The sequence below is a fragment of the Mandrillus leucophaeus genome, unplaced genomic scaffold (assembly GCF_000951045.1).
Source record: "Mandrillus leucophaeus isolate KB7577 unplaced genomic scaffold, Mleu.le_1.0 Scaffold339, whole genome shotgun sequence".
Taxonomy (NCBI): domain Eukaryota; kingdom Metazoa; phylum Chordata; class Mammalia; order Primates; family Cercopithecidae; genus Mandrillus; species Mandrillus leucophaeus.
In genome coordinates, this window is record NW_012103576.1 from 1,242,230 (window position 1) to 1,269,652 (window position 27,423).

At 36.4% G+C, this 27,423-nt stretch overlaps 1 protein-coding gene across 4 annotated transcripts in view; it reads right to left on the reverse strand.

Moving 5' to 3' along the window:
- Positions 1 to 27,423, reverse strand: part of STK26 (serine/threonine protein kinase 26) — a 52,396-nt gene that overhangs the window by 4,721 nt on the left and 20,252 nt on the right. For 2 of the 4 annotated variants that reach the window (XM_011988814.1, XM_011988813.1), the window contains exons 3-8: positions 16,509 to 16,739; positions 8,002 to 8,058; positions 3,188 to 3,296; positions 2,943 to 3,100; positions 1,891 to 2,076; positions 323 to 471 (exon numbers count right to left, since the gene is read on the reverse strand). In XM_011988814.1, the coding sequence (XP_011844204.1) occupies positions 323 to 471; positions 1,891 to 2,076; positions 2,943 to 3,100; positions 3,188 to 3,296; positions 8,002 to 8,058; positions 16,509 to 16,739 (890 nt within the window). Of the gene's footprint in view, positions 1 to 322; positions 472 to 1,890; positions 2,077 to 2,942; positions 3,101 to 3,187; positions 3,297 to 8,001; positions 8,059 to 15,848; positions 15,915 to 16,508; positions 16,740 to 27,423 lie in introns of all 4 variants that reach the window. The other 2 variants (XM_011988812.1, XM_011988815.1) reach the window with 2 other exon arrangements.

Here is a 27,423-nt window from a genome sequence, read left to right on the forward strand (position 1 = left end):
AAAACACAGCTCCTTATTACTTTGGGCAAACTAATATAACACTTTTAATTGAATCTTGCTCCAAAATTTTGTAATATACTCAAGTATCCACTAGGGGTTAGACCAAGACCATTTAAAACTAGAGCTATTCACTTCCAAGAAAAACATGTTTCCAACTTCATTGTATTCCAGACTGTGATTGAAAAAGATTTTTACAGTTTCTAAGGTGAAATTTCAAAATATGGTTTATATTTTATGCTAGAACAAGCACACTGATCATAGCTAAAAGATATACAATATTTAAATAGGCTACCTACATAAAAATTAAATAATTTGTACATACGAATCAGAGCCTTCGGAATCAGATTCATCATCACTGTGTCCTTCTGCCTTCCATCTCTTAAAACGATCTATCAGTTCAGTCAGATAAGAAGTCTTCTTTGAATTTTTTACAATGAATTTGTGTTTCAGAAGTTCTTTTGCTGTAGGGCGCTAAGGATAAAAAGATCAAGGCTGCATATTCAATTGTTGAACTCTTATGATTACAAGGAATGGTTAAAAAATCATCTGAATTATTAAGCTGAAAGGTATAAAGGTATGTCTGTAGATATAAGAACAACTAAAATGCTGTAGGAAAATAGCTAATTCTATTATTGAAGTGGCTCAAGGCAACTGCATTGAATCTACTACTTTGGCGTCTAAATTTGTTAAAGCCCAATGGGCAGCAGGTGGCTTACCCACCAGCAAACTGGCAGGCAGGGCCTTCTCAAAAGCAGAGAGACACATGACAGTATTTAGAAAGTAAACATTTAAAAACATTTCAAAGTAGTGTTCTAAAATACTTTAATCACATTTACTGTAAATTTGAAAAAAACTGATGAAAACTTGCAAGGCTGTAGTTTTGTTATTATTTATACATATCTTATAACCCCTTCTCCATCAGACATCAATGTCTATTGCATCTAAATGCAAACACCAGGTGCTGTGGAGAATGTCCCGCCTTCACTTTATTAATATCAGAATGTTTATCATCAACTTAAAAATAGATATATCAAGTTTGGACTGCTCTTGTGTATTTCTCGTCTCGAAAAGTCACAAGGCAGCTTTATTTCAACAACAGTAAAACAACTGTAATTGAATCTGCCAAGTAAATGAATGGAGCTCACTAGCCTAGGAAAAGTATACAACTTCACGGTGAAGTTTCTAAACACTAAATAAAAATAGTTAAACCTGGCCAGGCCCAGTGGCCCATGCCTGTAATCCCAGCACTTTGGGAGGCTGAGGAGGGCGGATCGCTAGAGGTCAGGAGCTCGAGACCGGCCTGGCCAACATTGTGAAATCCATCTTTACTAAAAATACAAAACTTAGCCAGGCATGGTGGCAGGTGCCCGTAATCACAGCTACTTGGGAGGCTGAGGCAGGAGAATTGCTTGAACCTGGGAGATGGAGGTTGCAGTGAGCCTAAATCACACCACTGCACTCCAACCTGGGCAACAGAGCAAGACTCTGACTCAAAAAAAAAAAAAAAAACAGTTAAACCCAAACATAACTTTTCATGAAAAATGAAAACAGCTGAATAAAAATCACTGTATTTATACATGCACTTTAATAATGACATAATATAAAGATAACTTTACTTCTCAAATTTATTTCCCCCTGAAATAGGAAATAATGAATAGAATAAGGAGGAAGCTGGGTACCAAGAAAAAAATGAAGGGTAAGGAGAAAAAGAATGAAGAATCTGGTTAATAACTCAATAGAAGTAGCAGTACAGAAGGAAGAACCAAGTTCCTGGATGGATCTTAGACAATTCTCACATGCACTGTATTCCCTATTGCAGGAAAAGCTGCCTTTGCTATAAGTAGATCTAATAATAGAAAATAAATAGTAATGATAGCAATATATACTCACAAATGATGGATCTTTGTTCAGACAAGCATCAATAAACTCCTTAAAAGACTTAGTAAAGTCTCCAACAAGAGTTGGAGGATTGTTTTTGGGAATAAGAAACAGAACTCTCATTGGATGCATATCGGAGTTAGGTGGCTCTCCTTTGGCTAGTTCAATAGCAGTAATTCCCAACGACCAAATGTCAGCCTAAGATAAAAGGAAAAACAAATATATATATGTATATCACCTGAAACTCCATTACAATATACTACCACAAAATAGTCTGTGGAACCTAATGGTCATACAGTACTTGTCTCTCAAGAAAATGTGGTGTTAATAAATTTTTATTACTATAATTCATTTATTTAAAACATAATGAATTCCATACTTTGTGTCAGGTACCCTTCTCAGAATGGAGGATTTCAGTGGTGAATAAGCCAGACAAAAATCCCTGCTCTTAAGGGGCTTACATTCTAATAAGAGAGACAAATAAATAAATAAATACATAATATGATGCCAGATGGTGTTAACTTCTGTGAAGAAAATAACAAAGCATAGTAAGAGAATAATGAATGATGGGGGCAAGGGTGTTGCAAATCTACATAAGATGGCCAGGGAAGACTTCTCTGTGTAAGTGATGTTTAAGCAGACCTGATTGTGGGAGGAAGATTTTTTCAGACAGAGGGAAGGGCAGGTGCAAAGGTCCTGAGGCCAGGGTGTACTTGCTATGTTTGAGGAACAACCACGAGGCCACTGTGGATGAATAATCTAGAAGAGAGTGGTAGGAGATAAGACTGGAGAGGCAGATAATGGCCAGATTGTGTAGAGCTTTATATGTCACAGAAAAGACTTAGGATTTTATTCCATGTGGGATGAAAAGCCATTGAAGTGAATAGGGTCCAAATATTAGTTAGCTGTGAGGGAATTTATGATTAAGCAGCAAAATACGACATAACTCTAGCTTAAGAAACACTTGTGAAACAAGGAAAAATAAGGCAGTGTATTAACTAGGATAGCGTGCCACATACAATTTATTAACAAACCCAAAACAGTTTGAACAGGTAATACTCTACTTTTGAGTCATAAGCTGACTGTTGAATAACTTCAGGAGCCATCCAAAATGGAGTTCCCACAAAGGTGTTTCTTTTAATCTGTGTATCCGTCAGCTGACCAGCAACTCCAAAGTCAGCAAGTTTAACATCTCCTTGTTCTGAGAGCAAGACATTGGCAGCTAGGAGGAAAAAAAGAAAAGAAAAGAAAACTCAGCTTGCTCAGAATGCTTCTATTTTTCTCAGGTTCATATTAGATTTTTGTATACCTTTTATGTCTCGGTGAATTTTCTTTTCTGAATGCAGATAGTCCAGACCTTTTAAAATTTCCTTTAGCATGGTAGCAATCTGGAACTCATCAAATGGACCAGCTCGAAGCTTAAGGGGAAAAACACACACACACATACACACATGTGTAAAAGTTTGGAAACATCAAATTCAAAATTGGTGTCTTTGAAATGAGGAAATCACTTAAACACATGATGCTGTTCTGTTTATCAAACCAATATCTAAACAAGGGAGGAAAAATGTAAAATGTGAAGGAAGAAAGCAAAAGAATTCAATCAAAGGGCTGAACAGGTTTTTTAATGATTCAGTTTAATGAAAGATAATATGAGCCCTTTCACCTATATACTAGGCTTCAGATTCTGAGGTTCCTGAATATTTACATCAAAGATGGAACAAATATGCTTACATAATGACAGAACCAACTATCTTTTCTTTAGACAGAAAAAAAGAGATATCAGTTACTTAAATTCTGGCATTTGCTGTGAAAAAGTTACTACATATTGACACGAAACTGATTTTTAGGTCAGAGAATCCATAAGACTTCCACAGCAACTATTTGATCACATCAGTCAGCATTTATGTATTTTAATAATATTGTAAAGAATAGCCTTTTTGAGACTGAAATTGTAAATTTAGCCAAGAATATAATAATTAAACTATTCAGACTATGATTGTAAAAAAAATAAATCATGGAGGGATAATGTTTTTCAAATAAATGTAACACATATCCCTTTATTTCCCCATCCCTGTACCAAAGCCAATAGTTCCAACTGGAATACAAGGAAAGCAATGATTAGGTTTCAGGAGAACTTGTAATGGAATATCTGAAAATCCCTCTTTAAAATAAATGGTTATTTTAAAATTCTGGTACCTCATAAAGCACAAACAGTGGACTGTACAATATTATTACAGGAAAGGGTGGGAATCTAAAGTCAGAGCCGAGGTAGAGTTCTGTTTGCTTCTGGAAGGAGGGAAGAGGTGGTGAAAATCAAACATTGCCCACTCTGCCTCACACTGGGAGGGATCCGTAGCTCTTTGGCACCTTGTGTATTTCATCTTTCATGAATGCCATATTTATGCTGAATAAAGGGCACTTTCATGATGAAATTTAACAGCTTAAAATAGAACTCATACTTTGGTCTCACCATCTAATATTAACTGTGGTCTGGGTATATAGTATCCTCCAGGGATGTCTGTAATTCAACAGGTCCCTTTCCTAGGTAACATTATCTATTTACTTTCAAATCTATCAACTTCCACCCCAAAGTTTCTACTCAAACAGTTGTGATTAAAGTAGTTTCTAAAGTCTTCTAGAAAGGGTGAAAATGGCACACTATTTTATTGATGGCTGGCAATGAACTTCTGAGGTACTACAAAAGAACTGAAGGACAAACGTCACACTACTTAAGATCAGTAATTAGTATCATCTGATCATAGGACATTAGCAAGGCCAGAGGAGGTATATCCTTGGTTATTTAAGTGATTGGGCAAGATTAATGTATGGCCTACTAGCTATCATTCTGAAGGATATCTAAAAGTAACATAAATAAGCCAGTATATTAGCTAATACAGAAGTTTTTAAAAATATTCAAGTAAAAACAACAAAAAGGGGATCCTAAAGATTCATGAGCTTATCTGCTATATTTTAGGTTCATGTTAAAATTCAATAAAAGTGAAGTCTCAATTAACTGGGTGCTGGAGGAGGATGGGAAGAAAGACTCTGTGGCAAGGAGACACATTTCTCCATTTGAACTTATCTTCAATAACTGAAGACCTTGTCATGTCTCTAACAGATAACATCTCTGTCCCAGGGCAGCGTACTTGCCTTGTATAATTTGCCTCTGTTGTCAAGTGAGAATATGCAAGAGAGGGACCTTGACTCTTTCAAAGACTGTACATTTGTGAACTCGTGGATCTTTGTCACACTTCTTTAACTTCCAGCCAGTCCCTAACGCAGTCTGCTATGTTATGCCCTCTCTTATGGTTAGCATATTATTTCTTTTTTCTTGGGGCTCATGTTTTATTCTAGTCATCTTACTATATGTGTTTTTGTTGCAAGCCACCACGATTCTTTTTGGAAAGAAGTGGAGCATAATAAACTCAATAAAATGATGTGCAATATACTCAAAGTCTGCTCACATATAATAAATTGCTTTTCAAGAATGGGAGTGACTCAAGGTAGACACTGTATAATGTTGACATAAATGACAAGTTGTAATCTTATGTTATTCCATTAGTTAGGCACCAGGCACCAGTTTAATGTGAGAAACACTCTCCGCTAAACATCCCTCTTAGTTCCTGTTGTTCTTAGTAGCAGAGCCTTCCTCTACACCTAATCCTGTCTTAGATTCCCCCAAATGATAGCATTTATTTGTACAGGAATATACATGAAAAGGGAATAGCACATTTTCTCATTATCTGCTCTCCCTGGAAACTCTAGTTAAATGAGTTTTCTAATTAAATCACAATATTATTGAATTTTAGAGCTAAGAACACAAAATTAGAGATTACTGATTCAATTTCTTCATTTAACATGTGAAGAAATTAAGACACAAAGAGGCTAAAGGGCTGCCCAATATTTGCCAGGCAGTCAGTGTTTGTGCTGGGTTTACGACCTAGGTTTTTTGATTCTTAACCAATACAGTACTAACAACATTTTTCATTCATTGAAACTGATACTAATGGCTATTTGTTTTATTAAGTAGAGTTCAGAATAGCAGGATGAGATTAAGATCTCACAATCATTTAACTTGGAGATTTCATAAAACTGACCAAACTACTACTAGGGGACACAGATTTGGGTTGTTGGTTGGGGTTAGGCCAGTGTTCACTGCTTAACATTGCTATCAGTGATCCTGTTAAACAGAGTCGCCTAGCTTTGCCAATGCTTCCAAAACGGGGAAGAGACATAGTGAGCACCCTAAGGGACCAGATAAGACAACTGATAAATTTGGAAAGGGCTTTTAATATTCAAAAAATGGAAGAAGGATAATGAAACAATTGAGAGGCTTCTTGTAGAGCTAATGAAAAAACTATTGAATAATACGACTCTGTGACAAGACAAATAAAAATGAGATCATTTAACTTCAAGAGGAGAATGAAGCCTGACTCCATATGCATGAAGGATTATTACACAAAGAAACATCAGTGGTGTTCTCTCACTAGAGAGGAGAGAAAAAAAAATGAACTCAGGCTTTAGGATATAAGAACTAGATTAGACACAAGGAAAGATTACCAAATTCAGCAACTGATTAAACTGACATGAATTCCTAGTAGTAGATGAGGCTCTCCATCAAGTTTAATTACCATTTCTTTAGAATGGTTTAAATATGGTTCTGCCTAAAGGAAAGAAAATCTCTTACAGTCATTTCTGTTCATAAAATTATTTGAAACTTTGAGTCACTGGCAGTCAGGGTTAAAGCCTTTAAAAATATTTAATCACTTTCAGTTAGGAAAACTCATCTCCACCTAAAAAAATAAGAATTAAAATATTACTTGATTATTTTAATCAAAACACTTTCTTAGAAACAGCATACGCTATAATTTCTAAGGCAGAAGCATGCAAATAAAAAAATCATATAATATTAAAGATGAAAGGGAACTTAGAAATAACTTAGTGCAACTTCTTTGTTTTATAGAACACCTAAGTCCAGGAAGTTCGTGTCTGGTTCACAGGCACCTATAACCTCAACACCCTAGGCCAGCCCGGTCATTCTACTACACTAAGTTGCCTCTCATAAATCATACTGAATTTTAAACATAGTATCATATTAATAAAGATTTTTAAGGATGGGAAAGAAACTCAACATTGATAGGATCATACTAAATTGGGGAACAACCAGTGTTTCTCAAAGGCATTCTGTGTGTGAATGCATCTTCATTGGGTTGAATTTTCCTGCACACTGCAGGATTTTAGCATTTTTAGCATTCTGATCCATGACCACTGAAATGGTAGGAGCACTTCTAAGTCATTGTGACAACCCAAAATGCCATTACATTTCCAAATAACCTATAGAGGGGCAGAGAGAACTCTGCAAAGAACTGGATCTGTAGGCCTACCTTGGTTAGAACCCTAGTACCACTATCTTAGTCAATTCAGGTGCTATAACAGAATACCACAGACTGGGTGGCTTAAACAATATTTACTTCTCACAGTTCTGGAGACTGGGAAAGAAGTCCAAGATGAAGGGGCTGGCAGATTTGAGTTCCAGAAGGTCTTCTTCTCACTGCATCCTCCCATGGTGGAAAGAAAGTCAGAGAGCTCTCTGGGGCCTCCTTTATAAGGGTACTAATCCCATTCATGAGAACTCACCTTCATGACTTAATTACTTCCCAAGGTCCCCACCTCCTAATACCATCACATTGGGGGTTAGGATGTCCACACATGAATTTTGGGGGGACACAAACATTCAGTTCATAAAAATCACTTTTAGTGACAGTTATCTCAATTACATATTTTTTAAAAATATAAGAAAACTCAGTTTTTTTCAGGGATAAGCTTGCAAAAGTCAAACTGACAGCAACGGACACACACATCCCCTTCTAATTTGGGATACTTTATTTTATTAAGGTATTTGCATTCTTATGTAGTCTTAGGATGCCAGCAACATGTCCAAACGTACAATACATCTGTACCTACATAAGGTAGTGGTCATGAAAAAAGAATTTAATTTGAACATACTAACTAAAGCAACCACTTAGCGTGCCCAAAAGCCATTGATCTTCAATTAAAAAAAATAAGGTATGTGCATATGCACACATTTGCATCTGTGTGTAATTATTTTAAAATACTTACAAGATCCAGTGCTGAACCACCGCCCAGGTATTCCATTATTATCCATAATTTAGAACCCTGTAAAGCCATGAAACAATTTAATAATTACAAACCTGAGCCAAAATAACATACTAGCAAAAATATTAAATCTCACATACTAAAGCACAGATTCTATTTGCATGTTCTCATTTATTTGTGGGAGCTAAAAATTAAAACAATTGAACCCTTGAAGATAGAGAATAGAAGGATGGTTACCAGAGGCTGGGAAGGATAGTAGGGAGGGGCAGTTGGGGATGGTTAATGGGTACAAAAAGTAGTTAGAGAAAATGAATAAGATCTAGTATTTGATAGCACAACAGGGTGACCATAGTCAATAATAATTTAATTGTACTTTTTAAAATAACTAGAAAAGTATTACTGGACTGTTTGCAACATAAAGAGTAAATGTACCCTGATGTGATCATTATACATTATATGCCTTTATCAAAATAGCTCATGTACCCCCATAAATATTTACACCTTCTTTGTAGCCACAAAAATTAAAAATTAAAAAAAAATAAAGAACAGATTCCAAAATATAGGTTTAAAAGTGGTTGCTTGGGAACCCAGAATATATTTTTTCCATAGAACATTCCAAATTTAAGTTCTGAGCTTAGACTACCCCCATACCTTTTTGCCTATGATATAGCTAAACAAATGAAAGTACTGTTTGTTATTGTTGAACTATTAGTAATTTTTATTAAAAAAACAGAGCTTTAAATAATTATTTTGAATGATATTGGAAAGAAAATACAGTTGCATTAAAGAATGAGGAGGTAAATGAGGGCTTGTACAAATTTTGGGTTTGAGTTTGAGGACAATGGACATTTTGCCTTATTTCAGTTGTTGGCTTTCATTTGTTTTGATGTACTTCTAACTTTTATCAGCTATGGTTAACGGGCATTTTTGGTACACACATGGAACCTAGAAAGAATATTGTTCATTTTACCTCTGATGTAAATGGATAAGAAAAAGGGAGGGTGTAGCTTCAAAAACATATGATTACTCCAGGTGGAATTAACTTCTCTGTGAGCTGAACAAGAGGAAATGGGGCTTCTGGGAGGAATATATGTATACAAATTCTACAACGGGTGTACACACACACATACCATTCAGTACCATCAGTTAAACACTGGAATAAACCATTAAACCCTTTTTGTTTTAGCTATAGCTTGAAATACAAGGGACACCTCTGTCTCCATACCATTTCATGAGTGGTAGTCTCTGAATTTTTGTGGGACCACAGAGCTGATTGGAAGTAGAATGGTTGATTTTACTATACTGGCGGCAGCCAAGTAGTGACTGGACTGTGTTCCAAAAGTTGATTTTTAAGTAAGATGTTGGGAAATTTAAAAGCAAGCATTTTCCATAAAAATAATGCCTAGGTTCCTGGGGTAGTCCTCCCAAAAAACAATTTCACACAAATGTATTCATTCGTAGTATAGCATGAAAAGTACCAGGGAAACTCACTGCTATTTATATCTTAACAATATTTCAAGTGAAAAAATATATTCAGCATTGTGCTTCAACTTGGGATGCCAGAAACACATTTCTCACCTTCACAACCCCAGCTGCGGGGTGAAGACTCTCAAGCTACTGCCAGTAGCCCTCAAACTCAAAAATCCCTGGGAGGTATTCAGGAGTCCAATTTAAAATTTCCAGGCATCTCCATGAGGATGTGACTTTATCAAGGCAGAGAATGGACTCCAGTGACATGATGATGAGTGCTTAGGGGATGGGAGAGAGTTGAAGAATCAGAGTGGAACTGACGTTGCAGTGTGGAGAATGGGATGTGGCCTAGGGTTGGGCCATGAAGGGAGGGCTCAGTTAACTAAGACAAAAGGATTCTCCTTTCCGTATGCTGACACTATGTAGAATTTGTAAGAGAAACGGAGGAACAGTGTTCCCCTACCACTTCCTCCAGTAATCTTGATACCCACTCTTCCTGCCATAGATGACCAGCATGCACTGCGAGCAGAAAGCTGAGAGTTTTGGTTAGCAGTGAAGTCTACATTAGGAAATAGAGGAAATAAATTCCCACAGTACTGGTGAGGGAAGAGGAGTTCCAGGAAAGGTTCATATAACTTGTATTTGTGTGTAGAACTTAGGCACTCACAACCTGAGAATTGTGAATCTGACGTATCTTTACACTTTTTGCAAGAGAAGAAAAAAGTCGTTCTTAAAATGGTGGATAGGTTAAAAATTGTTTCTTTTGCCACAAGTTTGTTTCTAACAAGTACTATACTCTATCATATGAATTCAGAGAGCTTCCCATTCACCTGACATTTAAAAGAAAAAGATCTTATAAAACATGCCTGTCTATTTTGCAGTTCTGCATGAATGAAAGCACCTGTTTTCCAAGTTAAAAACAATGTGTGCCTTTTTGTTTGTACTAATTCAAAACAGAAGCTTGCCAACTGTCACTAAAACGTGTTCATAGAAAGCTTGAAATGTGACTTTACAAAGTAGTATATACCATTAAGCATTAAAATTACAACTACTCAATTTCTAGATCTGAAAATAAGGAATCCTTATTTGTTCTGGAAATCAGTGGTGGTGAGGGCTGCACAACATGCCTGTAATCCTGGTATTTTGGGAGGCCGAGGTGGGAGGATCGCTTCAGTCCAGGAGTCTGAGAGCAGCCTGGGCAACATAGTGAGACCTCATCACTACTAAAAGTACAAAAAATTAGCTAGGTGTGGTGGCATATGCCTGTGGTCCCAGCTACTCGGGAGGCTGAGGTGGAAGGATCAATTGAACCTGGGAGATGGAGGCTGCAGTGGACTGAGATTGCACCACTGTACTCCAGCTTGGGAGACAGAGAAAATGGCAAATTTAGTGTTTATTTTGCCTGATTAAAAAAAACATACAGCACGTAAGATTTTATAAAACTGGAAGTGACAGTAGAGATCATCTTGCCAAGAATATGGCTAGAAAATTTACCACTTCTGAGTCATTTTCTTCCAGTTTGGAATGCTGTGTCCCTACCCCACTCTCACCTTCCAACCCCTACCAAAATCATACTCAAGACTTAGTTCAAATGCTACCTCCCTAGTTTGAGGGTTATTGCACTTGATGTACTCACAGATAAGCAGGCTATTAATATGAGGCAAGTTATAAACACATATCTAGGGCTGAGCAGAGAGGATGAAACCAGAGACATCAATTTAGAAGTTGTCAGACCAAAGTAGATGAGATTAACCATAATATGCAAAAGAATAGGAATACACATAGTAGGCATTAATAAATAAACGTCTGTTGGATTGAATCTAACATGGGGCTTCTTAGAGGTATATTAAGTTTAAAGCTATTCCTATTTTGAGAAAAGAACATTTTAAGAAGGAACAAACTTTCCAGCCTCCATTTTCTTCAAGTTTTATAAGAGAACTCCAAAAGAAATGTTAACAATAAAGGAATATTCCAGAGGCATTGAGCATACATACACTGGCTGTAAGCACATACAGTTTCAGTGAAAAATAAGGAGAAGGCCACAAAGTCATACAGATGATTCTGAAATATTTTCCTTTATTCAATTCTTTTTTTCATAAATATTGGTGATGGTGGGTGGGAAGCAATATTTCCTTAACATACACAGAAATCTAAAGGCAATTTTCAGCAGCAAATAAAGGCATGATTCAAATTCTATTCAATGCCTGAGTGTCATTTTAAGATTTACATTGAACTAGAAAAATATTTAAAGATTATAAAAGATTATTCCAATATTATGAGATCAGAAGGGAAGGGTTTGCTTATTTTAGCACTCTTCATAAAGACTAACTTTGTCAAGAAAATCTGCCCAGTGAACTAAAATTAAAGGAAAACACTGTGGTCATACTGATGTGTTTGTCTGGTTTTTAACTCTTGTTTTTAAAAATGAAGTTATACAGTGAGCTCAGTCAAAATGAATACCTAGTACATTTTTTGCATGTCTCAAGGAAATCACTACAACTGCATACAGTTTCAAAGAGCATGTAATTTTCTCTCAAATGTAATAACCTTTTCCTCCAGCTTACAGTGAGGTCTTAGTTATGGATGACATCCTGAGTAAGAACAACCCATTTCCCAGTTTGTTTAATTAACTTGACTCAAAATTCTCCATGTTACCTGAAATGGAACAACGGGCCACAATAAGTATGTAAGTTGACTGATAACGCAGTTCCCTGATGGTACTAAGAGGATGTAGCCTTGACTTATGTTGACTACATGGAACAGAACTCTGTTGTATTTGATGTGATTTTAGTTTAGAAAAAAATACAAACCCAAACAGTCATACTATGTTGTAATATATATGATAAGTAAAAGAGTTGGTCAACTTAAGAAAGTGATTTAAATAAATAGTATGAAAATGTTGTAAGATTACAGAATATTTCTTTCTCTGTGTGTACATACATATGTCTTGTAGAGAGACACATGTATATACACACACATTTATTTACTTTAAATAGATTCAGAACACAAATAACATAAGCCAGCTGCACATTTCTACAATCTTATCATGAAGCAACATGTTCTTCAAAGTAGTGTTTTACATCATAGAGTTTAATTAATGATGGGTGAAGGAGATAAAAATAATTCAATTTAATCCCTTAAGAAGCTATCTTGGACAATGGTTTGTCAAGACCAGCACTGGCTGGTCTGAGTACACTTTACAATCAAAATTTGGGACAAACAAAAAACTAGTTTTTAATTATTTAAAGATTAAGTAAATACTGGGTGACTAGCACATGTATACTACTATGCTACTTAAAAAACACCCTATATGAAATCTTAGGAAAAGAAGATATAGCTGTAACTCATTTTCTACGGGAGTATTGAATATGAATAAATAAGCAATCAATAAAATGGTCAAACCATATCAGTACCAATTTTTCAATATATTGTGGAATAGCCATTTTAAATAGGGCTTATTTAATATTTTAGGTCAGCAACCAAAAATAGTGTATTTGTCACAGGTGCCTAAAAGTAGCAAGGATTCAGATTTGCCCTAGAGAGGGTCTGGAATTACCAGGATTCAATCCAGAAAGAGTAAACCAGAATGAGCAAATGACACACACACACACACACACACACACACACACACACACACACACACGACAACAAATTCCTGGGGCTATGTACCACCAAGGAATTGTATGGGAATTAGGAGGAGAACCTAAAACTACTGAGACTGCGTGATCACTCATGAGATCTCTAAAAAAGAGTATGACGGGCTGAATTAGCTTTTTAGGAACAAATATTACAGCAAAATTATCACACAAAGGAGCAGATAATTATGTATGTAGTAAAATACAGCAAGAGCTAACACTTATAAGTAAATGCTGAAATTGGATAGAAATTACTAGCATTATCACCTCCTTTTGGAGGCCTTTTATTCATGCCACTCCTGAAAAGGACAGAAGTGACTACTTATTTATTTGTGTATCATCTATACCTTGTGCATACTTTAACCATAGAATCTGCATCATTTCAGTGCAATACTGGACTATGAGTGCCTTGACAGCAGTAGTGAGTTTGATCATTTTTTTACCCTCAGCACCTAATACAGTGTATAATACATAGTGGTTGTTTGGCTGTTTAATGATTCATTCTACTATGCATTCATTCCACATACATCTAATATTAGAATAAGTCAGGTTTTGTAAACAGGCAGTGAAATTTGTGATGAATTTCTATATCAGTATTAATGAATATAGATACAGATAGATCAAGAAAGTGATGACAAAGTCACCAAAATGGCAGAGGAGATACCAGTTTTAATCACCCCCTTCCTCCACATATACATAAAAAAAAATCCCAAATATAGACAGCTATCCACAAACCCAAGTAACCCTGGAAGGATTCAAGGACCCATTTAACAATCTGCAGCAACACAGTGGAGAAAAGAGAAAGAATATCTCCACAGAAAGGATCACTGATGAGATCAGCATACCTGAGAGGCCAGGAAATGTCTAGGAACAAAGATGAAAGGTGGAGGCTACTGGTATCACTACACAGTAGAAGCCATCATGGTCCCCAGTGGCCTGCTCTGCAGAGGACACTGGCCTCCCTTGCTGCTGAGGTAGCCAACAGTCATTTCTGCCAGGGAACCCCAGAGAGGGATACATGACTACAAAACTCTTTCATCTCAAGAAGAAGACATTGTTGAGCCACATGGAGAAAGAAGCCACCACTCTCAAAACTGGTGCAGGCTCCTGACCTCTAAGTCATGGCTGCTCCACTAGTGCCCGCACTACAGACCCAGTTTCTGTGTCTTCTCTGAGCTCAACCATACCTCAGACATTGGAGCTACTGCCACAGTAAGCTAGCTCACACCCCAGGGCCCCGGAACCAAGGTTTCTCTCAGTGTGCCTATGCTCCGGGCATCCACACAGTCACCACTGAAAGCTAGCCTGAGTTCTGGACTCCAGACCAGCTGAGTGGTTGTACTACACCCACTCACAGCTCAGACACTTGAGCCAATCACTGCCATAGTGAGCTAGCTCACATCCCAGGCTCTGAAGACAAGGTCCCTCTGAGCGTGCCTATGCTCCAGACACCAGTTCAGATGCTACAAATAGCGAGGCTCCACCCCACCCTTACAGCCACTGTAGCCTTGTGCAGCAGTAGTGGGTATTTGTACCTAGGACATTGGTATTACTATTGGCTTGGGCCCCAGAGCATGTCCCTCCAGATATGCCTATGTTTAAAGCCTTAGTTCTGTGGCCACTCCATGGGCATCACTCACTAGACATTAGTGCCACCTCATGTGGGCCCACAAGCCAGACCCAATGCCAAAAGGGATCTACTCAGCAATGATTTCTCTTGTGGAAGAAAAAGAGACTGGGGGGGACCCTAGCAGTTCTCGCCACCAAAGACCTCAAACAGCCCTCACCACTGTTGTAGACACCCAAGGTATTGACCACTGGGGATCCCTGAAATCTTTGTCAACACTAATCTCAAATGACAAAGCTGCACAGGGACTATGCTCCTATGCCCTCATTGGAGCCAGAACCACTGCAACCCACCCAGCCATTGCTCTCACACCGTCCTACAGAGGAAGGTCTTTTCACACTGAAACCTGTAGTGTCTGGAAGAGGCGATTGCTCTACCAACTGCAGAGACATCAACAAAAGGCAATAATAAACATGAAAAACCAAGGAGACATCTCATCACCAAAAGAACACAATAGTTTCCCAGTAGTTGACTCCAAATAAATGGAGATTTATACACTGCCTGACAAATAATTTAAAATAATTATATCAAGGAAGCTCAGCAACCTTTAAGAAAATACAAAGAAACAAGTGAAATCAGGAAAACAATAAAAGAACAAAATGATAAATTTAACAAGGAGATTAAATCATTTTAAAAACTCAGAAATTTTAGAGCTGAAAAATACAATGAATGAAATGACACAATACAATAAAGTGTCAATAGCAGAACTAATCAAACAGAAGAAAGAATCTGTGAACTTGAAGACAGGTTATTTGGTAAAGGTATAGATGGATATTCGAAGTTTTATTTGGTCAGCAGAGCATAAAATGATAGCATTAATTTTTACGCAGGTCAACAGCTTAATTAGTTATAGATACACTCTTTTTGGCCTATAGATCAACCAGTAACAACAAACACTTCCCTCCTTTTAAACCCTGAATGGCAAAGATCTAGTACAGTCTTCATTTGAAAAACTGCAATACAAGGATAAACAGTTTTAATTTAAAAATGATTCAAACTGCAAACTAAGCTAGAATTCGTGGAGGCTTTTTTTCCCCAGCTATTTATTGTTCACATTTCAACAGACACAAATCCTGACTTCTAACTATGGAACCCAAGAACCACTGGGTTTTACCAACCAGTTTTCTGCTATGTAGTAACATCTCCATCTGCTGGAACTTTAGGTATCTGCTAATCCCATGATCCTGGAACCAGTAAAAATCCAACTTTTATTTGGAGGCAGAGGCAGATGTTATTCCACTTAATTCCATTTTAACAAATATTTATCACGTGCTTAAGATGTGCCATACCCTGTGCCAAGGGATGTAAGTACCAGAACTGATTAAGCTAAACTACCTGCTATGAAGGAGTTCACAACCTGGTGGGGGAGACAAATGTGTAAATAACTACCACAACTCAATGAAATAAATGACATACTTACATGTTCCATCAATTCTGAGGTTGAGACAGTCAAGACCATTGAGAATAGTGTCTGGAAATGCAGGGGGATAGCTCTTTCCTGACAAAGGATATGTCTCCAGGACCAGCTGCATTTCTGCTCCTCCGTCAAACCAAAAGTTCAGGTGTGGAAAAGGGGTGCAGCTGAGTACTGGGATGCATTCAGGATACAGCTGCTAAATCTAACAACGGTTTATTTGGCACTATAAATGGAGCTGGATTCTGCCTGGAGGCCATAGACTGCCAAATCCTAATTTAAGACATTGCCTTTCAAAAAAATAGAATTAAAAAACTTCTAATGAAAATACCTTATGACTTAAATAATACAGCACACACATTACCTTTAAATATGACCCATAGTATTTTGTCACATATGAGCTGTCACATTGACTCAAGACAGTTATTTCTTGCTGAATGTCTTCTATTTCATCTTCGGCTTCCTCAAGGTCTATGATTTTAATAGCAACGACTTGCTGGGTACGGTTATCAATTCCTTTGAAAACTTCCCCAAATGAGCCTTTCCCAATGCGCTCTAATTTTGTGAACAGTTCTTCTGGATCAGCTATGTTATTCTAAAGGGAGTGGGGAGAGAGAAAAAGAAAGAACACAAACGTTTTGAATCAGATTTTTTTAATGAAGGAAACTAAATCACATAAGACAATAACAAATTTTTGTAAAAGCATACAAACTTCTTTGACTCCCCATATGTGCTTTGTTAGAACAATTGTAATCCCAAACAGGCAGCTAGTCCATATTCTAGTGAAACACACACACTAACTGAGCTTAGCTGATCCTGCTACCACAAACATTCTCACACAGCAAATACAATCGGTGCATGCCAAAACATCAGGCACTTTTTGGAATAAAGCTGCTGATTATACACAGTTTACATATTAATGCAAATGTAGCAATAGTGGGAGAATATCTAACCTAAGCTAAGGTGAACTGTTTTAAGTTTCTAACATTCTGCCAATATTACCTTTTAACTCTCCTCTCTCTCCAACTCGCATATCCCAATCATCTTAGCTCTACTTCCAAACCGCCATCTAAATAATACAGACCGCAAAAGACTCCAGGCTTTACAGGTCTTTGTTTTTCTTTAGTTGGAATCTTATCTATGTGAAATGTTATCATCAATAGCTGAACTAAGATTCTATACCTTTGTACTAATTGCTAGTAATCATGAGAAAATGGTAATACATTGAACTTTCACAACTCATCTCACAGTGAAGATCCAGAATAATTTAACACTTCAATAAAATCTGGAATAAGCGTAGGCTTTTAAGGTTAACAAATGTATAGGCATGACTTAGATTTATAAATTCACTGTTGTTTCCTGATTCAGAAATATTCTGTATCTTATAATATACAATTTTGAATTAAAATTTTACCCCAAGACAAACTTTATATACTTATACTTACTTAAACTCATATTGCTGGAAATATACTGCTGATCAAGTAGAAACTCAAGATGGCCAACTCTGCCAAAAGCACATTAAGTGCTTTATTAATCAAAAACTTTGAGTTTCTTCAAAATATAGGAGGATTCTATCAAGTTCTGGTGAGCTATCTGTGTCTAATTTGTCAACTCTACATAGAATATCTGTTCATTTACTACAATTTTACCTAGTTTCATTTCATCGTCAATTTCAGAAGACTATTATGGAGTCAGCGTGTCCCTTTTATCTTCCTTATTAGACAAAGAGGCCACTGAAAATATTGTTTTTCTCTTATCAAGTTCTTTGCACCATGATCACCAAATGGACACACTACTACTCCAGTAAACCACTACCTTTTGAGGTAACTCCAAGACCCATGACTGCTTTTAAAGAATTTCACCAAGTTCTCTTTTTACACAGCCTAAAATACAGTTTGTACATGACCTGTTTACCTTATAAGCTTCCCCATTCTTTCTGATTGGATGTTTTTCCATTTCTAAAAGTTGTACTTTCCATATAGAAGTCTCTGAAACTGCAAGCTACTTGTGTATTCCCACCCACCTCCAGTACCCACATGGAACAAACACATCTTGAGCTTTCCATACGGGCTTTTAAAAATAGTTTAGGCTTCCAGTAGGTTGCAAATACATTTTCAATGCTCATATTTTGTTATAATACCCTCTCAAAAACTTGAGTGCCATCATTATTGATTTCCTTGGTGTCCTCTGTTACCAAGACCTTGTATTTCATTGTGACTACTAATACATAGTGGCTAACCCACAGTTACCTCTTCCTACTTTTGGTGATGGTTCTTGGTTTTGTAATACCTTGTGGAAAAAATACTTACTACATAGTTTGGTGATGGGTTCACTCCTTATAAATTCCTTTGGAAAAAAAGTATTTCCATTTTCCTGACACAGTTATAAAACAATTCTAAAATTTGGAAATGTATCATTTATTTGAAGACACATAGGATATATCTTCTGATAAGACACTCTGGGAAGTGTATGTATTCATTAACTTTAAACAAGAATCTTCTGTTGTTAAGGAACAAAAACGAAATCTTCATCTTCCTAATTAGTGTTTTAAAAGGATTTGATTGAAACAGTCAACTTGAGGGAGGATACGGCTGTTCCTTGCTTCCTACAATAAATGGGTTCTTGCAAATATGTAAATCAAAAAATTTAAAACCAGGTCACATTTTGCATTTTAAAGAAGCACTGAAGTAAACTCTAATCCATGGATATAGTTTAAGATTTTAAATTGAGGAATAGCAAGTTAGACACAGAAAAAGAGAAAGATCCATCATTTACACAATGTTTGCACTTCCTACTCTTTTATTTTGGGTCTAACACTGCTCCTACAAAACACCAACTTTCAGAGTGGAGGGAATCATGAAAACAAGATTTCACTAATATAACCTCACTTCCCTAGCTAGCTAAGGGATAGAGACCCCTGCCACATTTACTAATCGTGAATCCCTGACAGATAATACAAAAGTTATAATTCCCCCCCTTCATCATTTTAAACTAAAGTATCCTAAGTCTTTGTTAAGACAGGTTTCCTTCCTGTTTTTAGCACAAGGGCAAAGATCAAGTAAATAAATAGCAAACATCCCAAGGAATGCAATTAAAAGCCACTTAAATAAAGAATCTAGTTTGCCTAATCATTCCCATCATTCTTTGGAACCTCTGAGAAAAGTCAGCTCCCAAATCAAATATTCTTTTAAGATTACTGAAATTCCAACCCAAATGCCCATCAATGACAGACTGGATAAAGAAAACGTGGCACATATACACCATGGAATACTATGCAGCTATAAAAAAGGATGAGTTCATGTCCTTTTCAGGGACATGGATGAAACTGGAAACCATCATTCTCAGCAAAGTAACACAAGAAGAGAAAACCAAATACTGCATGTTCTCACTCATAAGTGGGAGTTAAACAATGAGAACACATGGAAACAGGGAGGGGAATATCACACATCAGGGCCTGTCAGAGGGTAGGGGCTTGGGGAGGGATAGCATTAGCAGAAATACCTAATATAAATAACGAGTTGATGGGTGCAGCAAACCAACAGGCACATGTATACCTATGTAACAAACCTGCACGTTCTGCACATGTACCCCAGAACTTAAATATAATAATAAAAAACACTGAAATTTCTAAATATTCCTTACCTCTACTGCAAAAATCACAATGTATTACTCTATTTGCGTTTGTATTGCCTTCTCAAAGCTGCCCCCAAAAAAGATCTCTATGTTCTGTAGTGTCAAATAGGAGGAACTGCTAAATTAACCTCATATTGACTTATTAATGGCAGACGACTTCCACATGCCACACCAAAACAGGGCTACAAAAACGAAAACCTCACAGATACACCTCCTCAGGACAATCAGATTACTCCTTGGCCCTGTTTTACCTGTTATTTAACTTGAATTTGCACTCTTCAGCTTTAAGTACACTGTTAGAAATTTAAGTCTTATTCAGAAGGTATCATTACCACTAAAACAACAATAACAACAACAACTATTTAGTATGGAAATACTCTGAAGAAAGTCCAGAAGGAAACAATGTTAAGTGAACATCTTGTTTGTCTTCTGTGTAAAGTCAGGAGCAGATAGAAGGTTTCTTGGATACTTAAACCACAGAAACAGAGAGCTGAAAGAACTCTTACAAGTTCTCTAAGTGCTCTCTGATCCTGGCTATACATTAGAACTGCTTATATCACTTTTAAAATGTGGATACTTAGGCCTTACCCCAAAACTACTGATTCAGCCTATCTGAGATTGGGGCCTTGCAAGCAATACTTCTGAAAAAGCATCCCAAATGATTCCTGTGTAGTCATTTGAATATTAGTCTTGACATCAGCACTTGAGAACCACTAAGCAGATGGATGTGAAATTTGTATCCCTGATTACAGGGAACCAATTATCCTTATTTTTCCCAGGCAAGCATATGGGTCTCATTTAATTTTGTACACTAAAAGTGGACAACTTGGAGATTAAAGTAAAACCAAGAGGACTTTGGCATTTACTATACATACCTATATTTTTAAAAATGAAGTCTGCAACACTTCTTCTAAGGACATGTCTCTAAAATTAGCACTGGTGACCCTTGAATAACATGGGTTTGAACTGTACAGGTTCACTTACACACGAATTTTTTTCAACCAAACACAGATCAAAGATACAATATTTCCTGAATGTGAAACCCATGTATAGGGAAGGCTGACTTTTCATATATGTGGGTTCTGCAGGGTCGACTGCATGACTTGAGTATGCACCAATTTGGTATACACAGGAGAAGAAGGTATCCTGGAACCCCAAGGGATGACTCAAGATTAGAAACACAATGTTTGTCAAAACACAAGCAATATATCCCATACTCTTTGTGCACATATTATTAAACATTGTTTACACCCAATATAGTCTATGTATCATCGATAGGGCCTATAATAGGTTAAGATGTGATTGATGACACAGTTTTGAGGATAACAGCCAACACTGATGAAGGATAAAAGTTTAGATCTAGTTAGTAGAAAATGGGTCAACTTGTGGAGGGGGGCATTAGGAATTGGTGGCCAGGAGAAACAAGAAAATTGAAGACAGATTCAGAATGAGTCTTGGAGTTCTCACAGAATGGGGACCTGGAGAGCAAAATGTGAGAAAGAATCAAGGTAAAAAAACTAGTTCTTTGAATTTGAGCAAGCTAACTAAGACCCCCAGTAAGACTCTGGGACTGAGAGTAAAAACATAATAGATGTAAGGAAGAGGAGGCAGATTTCTCACAGGATTTGACCTGGAAGGGTTCAACTCAGGTGTCCTAAAAGAACCTTCCAGAACTAAGAACCAAGTTGAGTAAGGTTGAATTGTTTTGCACTTGCCTTCCTACCTTAATAAAGCCCATACTATGAATGCTCTAGCTATAAAATAACTTTTTGCATTTCACAAAGACTGGCCCATGTGTAGGCCTATCAGTGACTCATTGATGAGGAGGAGTGTTACAGGAAATAATGAGTAAATAATGTGCTAATGATATCAAGGCTTAAAAGAAGATTTCTTACTTCCTTGAAATCCTCAAGTGGCAACACCAGGAGTGACTTGAAGTGAATACAAAGTGCCCTGACAATCACAGAGAGCAACTAAAAACTTCAGCCTAACAATGTACTAAACTAGAGATACACCTAGTTAGCTACCTGTTTAAATTTATCAAATCAGTTCTCCCAGGCTAGAGATGAAATGCTTTTCTGTATTACTTCCATGTACATACAGTTTCCTGTCATCTAAGAAGCAGAATGCATACAAATAAAAGTCATTCTCTAGTTGGTTTATGAGTCTCAAATTAAATTACTATTCTACTATGATCGCCTGTGTTAAGATTTTTCACTTGCCCTTATGAACATTGCCTAAAATGTTTGCTGAGTGTTTCCTAATCAACATATCATTCTTTTTTTTAAAAAAAAAAAAAAAAAAAAGGAGATTTAGGCCAGGTGCAGTGGCTCATGCCTATAATCCCAGCACTTCCGGAGGCTGAGACAGGTGGATCGTTTGAGCCTAGTTGAGTCCGAGACAAGCCTGGGCAACATGGTGAAACCCTGTCTCTACTAAAAAAGAAATACAAAAAATTAGCCAGGCGTGGTGGCACGTGCCTGTTGTCCCAGCTACTCAAGAGGCTGAGGTGGGAGGACCACCTGAGCCTAGAAGCGCGAGGCTGCAGTGAACCATGATCGCACCACTGCACTCCAGCCTGGGCAACACAGTGAGAGCCTTTCTCAAAACAAAACAAAACAGAACAAAACAAAAACAAAACAAAACAAAAAACAAAGGAACAACAACAACAACAACAAAAACAAAAAAACCCAGAATTTTAAAGTCAACCAGCCATATAACTCTTACTAGTGCTGAGTTGGAGAAAACAGGACACTATCTTTTTTTAAGTGCCAGATATAATCTAAATACAATTGACTGCTCTCTCAATCACAGGCTTTTAGAAATGGAGGGAAATGTATATAGGTCATTCAATCCAACTCTTTATCATCACCATCAGCAACAAGCACTTATTGTATACCCGTTTTGTCCTAAGCTAGGATCACCAAATGGAAGCTATGTAATTTAAGGCCATTTACGTTAAAATGAAGGTAAGTTTTAGAGAAGTTAAGAAGAGATACAGAGTCTTGAGGTTAAAAGAATTAGATAATCTTTGAGATGAACAGGAACTTAGCAAACTTGTTGTCCAAAATCTATTTTTACAGGGAGGAAACTATACCCTGGAGAGGTTACAAATTGTTCAAAGATATAAGTAGTTAACTAGTAGCAAAGCTTAAATTTGAACGCAAATCTCCTGACTGTCATGTCTAAGGTTCCTTCACTACAGCTTGGATTTATTTGTAATTTAAACTATACCCCCTTTTGCTATAAAACCAAAATTATTTTCCACTATAAAGAGATCACACAATTGTCCAATGTCTACTCCGTACTATCCCAATGCTTAAAGAATTTGAAAAATTTAAACTTAAAAGAATTGGAAAAATTTTAAATAGGACTTTTCTATATTTCAACTGATATAATTTTTATTAATATTTTTAAATTGACAAAATTGTATGTATTTATCATATACAACAAGATGTTTTGAAATATACAGCATATACATTGTGAAATGACTAAATCTAGCTAATTAACATGCATTACATGCTATATTTCTTATCTTTGTGGTGAGAACACTTAACATCCACTCCATTAGCATTTTTCAATAATACAATATGTTATTATTAATTATATCACCATGTTGTATAGTATATCTTCTGAACCTACTCCTCCTAACTAAAATTTTGTATCCTTTTACCAATCATTTGCAACAACATGGATGATCCTGCAAGACAGTATGCTAAGTGAAGTAAGCTAGGCACAGAAAGACAAATACTGCATTATCTCACTCACATGTGGAATCTAAAAAACTGACCTCATAGAACTAGAGTAGAATGGTAACCAGACTGTGGTGGTTGGGGGTTGGTGGGAAAGATGTTGCTGGAAATGATATAATTTTTATAATTATTGAACCACTATGCAATTGATTGGCCCCCATATGTATGCACAACTACCAAATATTTCATATCACAATTTTAAAGAAAAATGATCCGTAAGTAATCTTGACTTTCTGGCGTTTCTCAGACTATTTTTTTTCCATGTCAATAACCAGATTGGAATGGGTTAGCCTCTAGAGTGTAGGAGATAAAGTAGTGATGCTATTCCATATCATGATTCCCATAGGATCCAATGTCAAGAAGCCAACAGCTCCAATTCCAGCTTTATCAGTGATTTGTTGTAGACTTCAGTAACCCTTAATACTAAGGTTTCCAGTTCTGTTCATTAAAAAACCCTCACAAATTGATGAAATTGTCCAGGAATAAAAAACAACATTTAGCATCAACTGTTAATTTTGTGCTAGGTTTATGCAGGCCTAGAATTGTTCAAATGACCATGCATGCTCAGATTACTTTAATAATCAGAAGGATAAAATAAACTCCTGACAAAATTTTCTCAACCTTTGAAGAATGTGATGTTAGCAGAGTAATTTTTTACTTTGCACAACTTCAGGTTCATATTACAAGTTATCAGATAAAATTTTATGGAATTCTTAAGAGATCTCTATGATTTATATTTCTGAAGTAAAATACTTAGCTCCACTATATTTTGCATATGACAGAATAAGAACTAAGATAAAAATTAAGTATGTCTGTATATGTTTCAAATTAAACATGAAGAATTTGGCTTGAAGTTAAATTTCTTTATGCGGACAGTCATTTAAGTTTGTATTTCCATATTTATAAGGACTCAAAATATTTTAACTAAGTGTACAACGAAAATGGTATTAGCTTACCTATTTTTACAGTATACTCACATTTTTACATCTTTCTCAAAGTTTATTATAACTTGCCTTTGCAACATAAAGTAGCAGTCAAATTCCCAGATTTTACATGCATGAAATGAGATAAATGAAATGTAGTAGAATATGTCATTATATCAACCCTGGGCTTCCTTGTGGTCATCAGACAGCGTTTTATCAACTCACAGTTCACTCCTTATCTTTACCTACCCACTTAAAAGGCAGTTTTGAGACGAGTGAGGCAACAGCACTCCAACCCTTGTCTCAATGGTGAAGCATAAAGTCAAAGGTCTAACACAGTATTATTTCGTACTATTAAGGCAACTGTTTAAACTTTCGGCAATTTTGTGCATAGCAACAGGAAAAACGTGTTCATAAGGCAGAAATAAAATTAAATGTATAAGTACTTTTTCATCTTCTCTTTATTTTATTATTCTTATTTTTAAATGCATCTCATTAGCAAAAATACTTAGAATGGAGATATTTTAGTAAAGGATAACTTCATTAAAATTATTACAAAAGATTTTGACATAGCGTATGAATAACATAGCAGTTTGAGGAGTTTCTCCTGATTAATAATTTTGAGTCTACTTCCTCTTTAAGAACAAAAGAATAATTGATAATATTCCTTCATCTTAATTCCTCCTACTCAATAGAGGATAGGAGAAGAGCTTCCTCTGCCTCCTAACTTGCATTCCTCTTTTTACCCGAGCTCAGATCAGAGGAAAAGAACAAGGAAGCAAGCAGGATACATTCTGGGATGCGAAGAATGCTGTTCTTTACATGTTTGTAAGACAGTTCAATTTACAATGGGGTAAAGAAGAATGAGACATTTCTTTGATTCTATTGTCACTTAACCACATATCACATTTTTCCAAAGAAAAATGAAATATAGAAAGAGAATAAATATAATAACTTTCCTTATCTTAAAAATCCTCAAGCAAGAACCAAAGTAATAATAGGCAGCACTTTCATTAGCTCCATTTCCCAAATATGTAGGTCTTTACATTCCTGTTATTTTAATTAAAAGAAGAAATGTCAGATTATTTTGTTCAACCAGGTAAATCACCTTTGGATATACGCCCTTTTAAGTGAAAAGAAATAACTAATTTTTTTTTTTTTTTTTTAACTAACTCTCTGGGATCTGAAGTTCCCTTAAACCTTTAATTATATCCGTGGGTAAAGGGAAGGAAACATCCTGCAAACAATCACATTCTTCTCTCAATAAACCAAAAGTCAAGGCTATCATCACAATAAATGCTGGATGCAAATTCCATTGCATCATTTAGCTAATTCCTCTCTGACCTTACAGCCATTCCAAAGGAAAAAGGAGGTCTGGTTTCTCATAAGTACTACAGAGGTAAAGAGAGCAGAGAGGTCAGGAAAAAATTGACTTAATTTCACTTATCTTGAAAATTACAAGAAATCAGTGATTTAATGTCGATTTCACCATCTGTATGAGGGAGAGAGGTGGATTCAATCTTTAAATTCCTTACTGCTCTGAAGCTGTGTGAATCTGTGAAGTATTAGAAGCCAAGTCCCTTTGTTCTCCTTCCTTGATCACTAGCAATCACCAACCCTAGTTTTGAAACAAGGTAATGGATTCATTGGTATTGGCCGTGTGGCCAAGCCTATAACAGCACACAATAGCTCAAATGAAAATTATATACCACTCCGTTGTTCCAGTAAGAAATTCAAAATCACTAGTAGACCGTATTCAAGCCCCAACACTCTAATACTGTAATGAAGTTGGCCTAGACACCAAGAATAGATAAAGAGCAGCAGAATGAGTCATTGTCCAGACTGATTTCTCATCTTTCACACTGGCCATGTCCCATTATATGCACATGACTGTCCCGGAGGAAATCAAGGGGTTCACACAGCTCATACAGGACCTAAATAAGGACCTAATAAGTTCAGCTCATACAGGAACTAAAGTTCTATTTGTCTTTCTCTCCTTTAGGTGTGAAGTAAATTCACTCAGAACATAAAGTAGTACTCAGAAAGTAACATATATATACACATATATATATGTTTCTCTACATAGATCTATATACATGTTTCTCTGTATATATAGATATATATCTATAGATCTCTCTCTATATATAGATATATATATAGATCTCTCTGTGTGTGTGTGTGTATAAAGAGAATTTGAACATCCAGTGAAACTAAGTGTCCAAAGGGAAATTTCCAGGGATATCTTAACATATTTCAGGCCCAATGCTTCAGTAGGTAATACCTTAGACACACAAACTTAAATACAGTGATCCATTAGGAAATGACTCTATTTTTAAATTTTTGAGCCTTTGACTCATGCCATTTTCTCAGTCTACAATACCTTGCTTCTCCTTCTCCATCTCTGAAAATTGCAGCATCTTTAATTAAAAACAAAACAAGCCTTCTCATCCCCCTAGGGGAACCTGATTAACCAATCCATTGCTTCATCTTCTGCCCTCCCACAGGCCTTTACTTGTGCCTCCATTGGAGCACACATTTTACTATGTTTGCATTCTCTTTCATTGCCATGACTTTCTATTTTCAACAGTAGGTTTATTAAGGATAGGGCTCTGCCTTACTCAGTGGCAGCTATCCTCACAGTATCCAGTATGGCCCTTTATAGACCATGGCCGTTGGATGATTGCAGGGTATTTACCTGGGGGCCCTCCTAAAATGAAATCTTTGGTGTGTGATTGTCTTTTCATTTGCAACTTGACTTCTGACTTTTGGCGAAAGGGAGATTATATTCAATAAACTGACGGATGTTAACATAGGTGTGAAATTTTAAGTCAATCCCTATTTTCATGTGATTAACATAATAAAAACTTTGCGAAATCACAACTTTGAGATTTTTTTCTTTCAACTGGAGAGAGTTCTTTGGGTTGCAAAACAGCAATTCTCGAAAGAATATGGAGCTATACTCAAAGAGGAG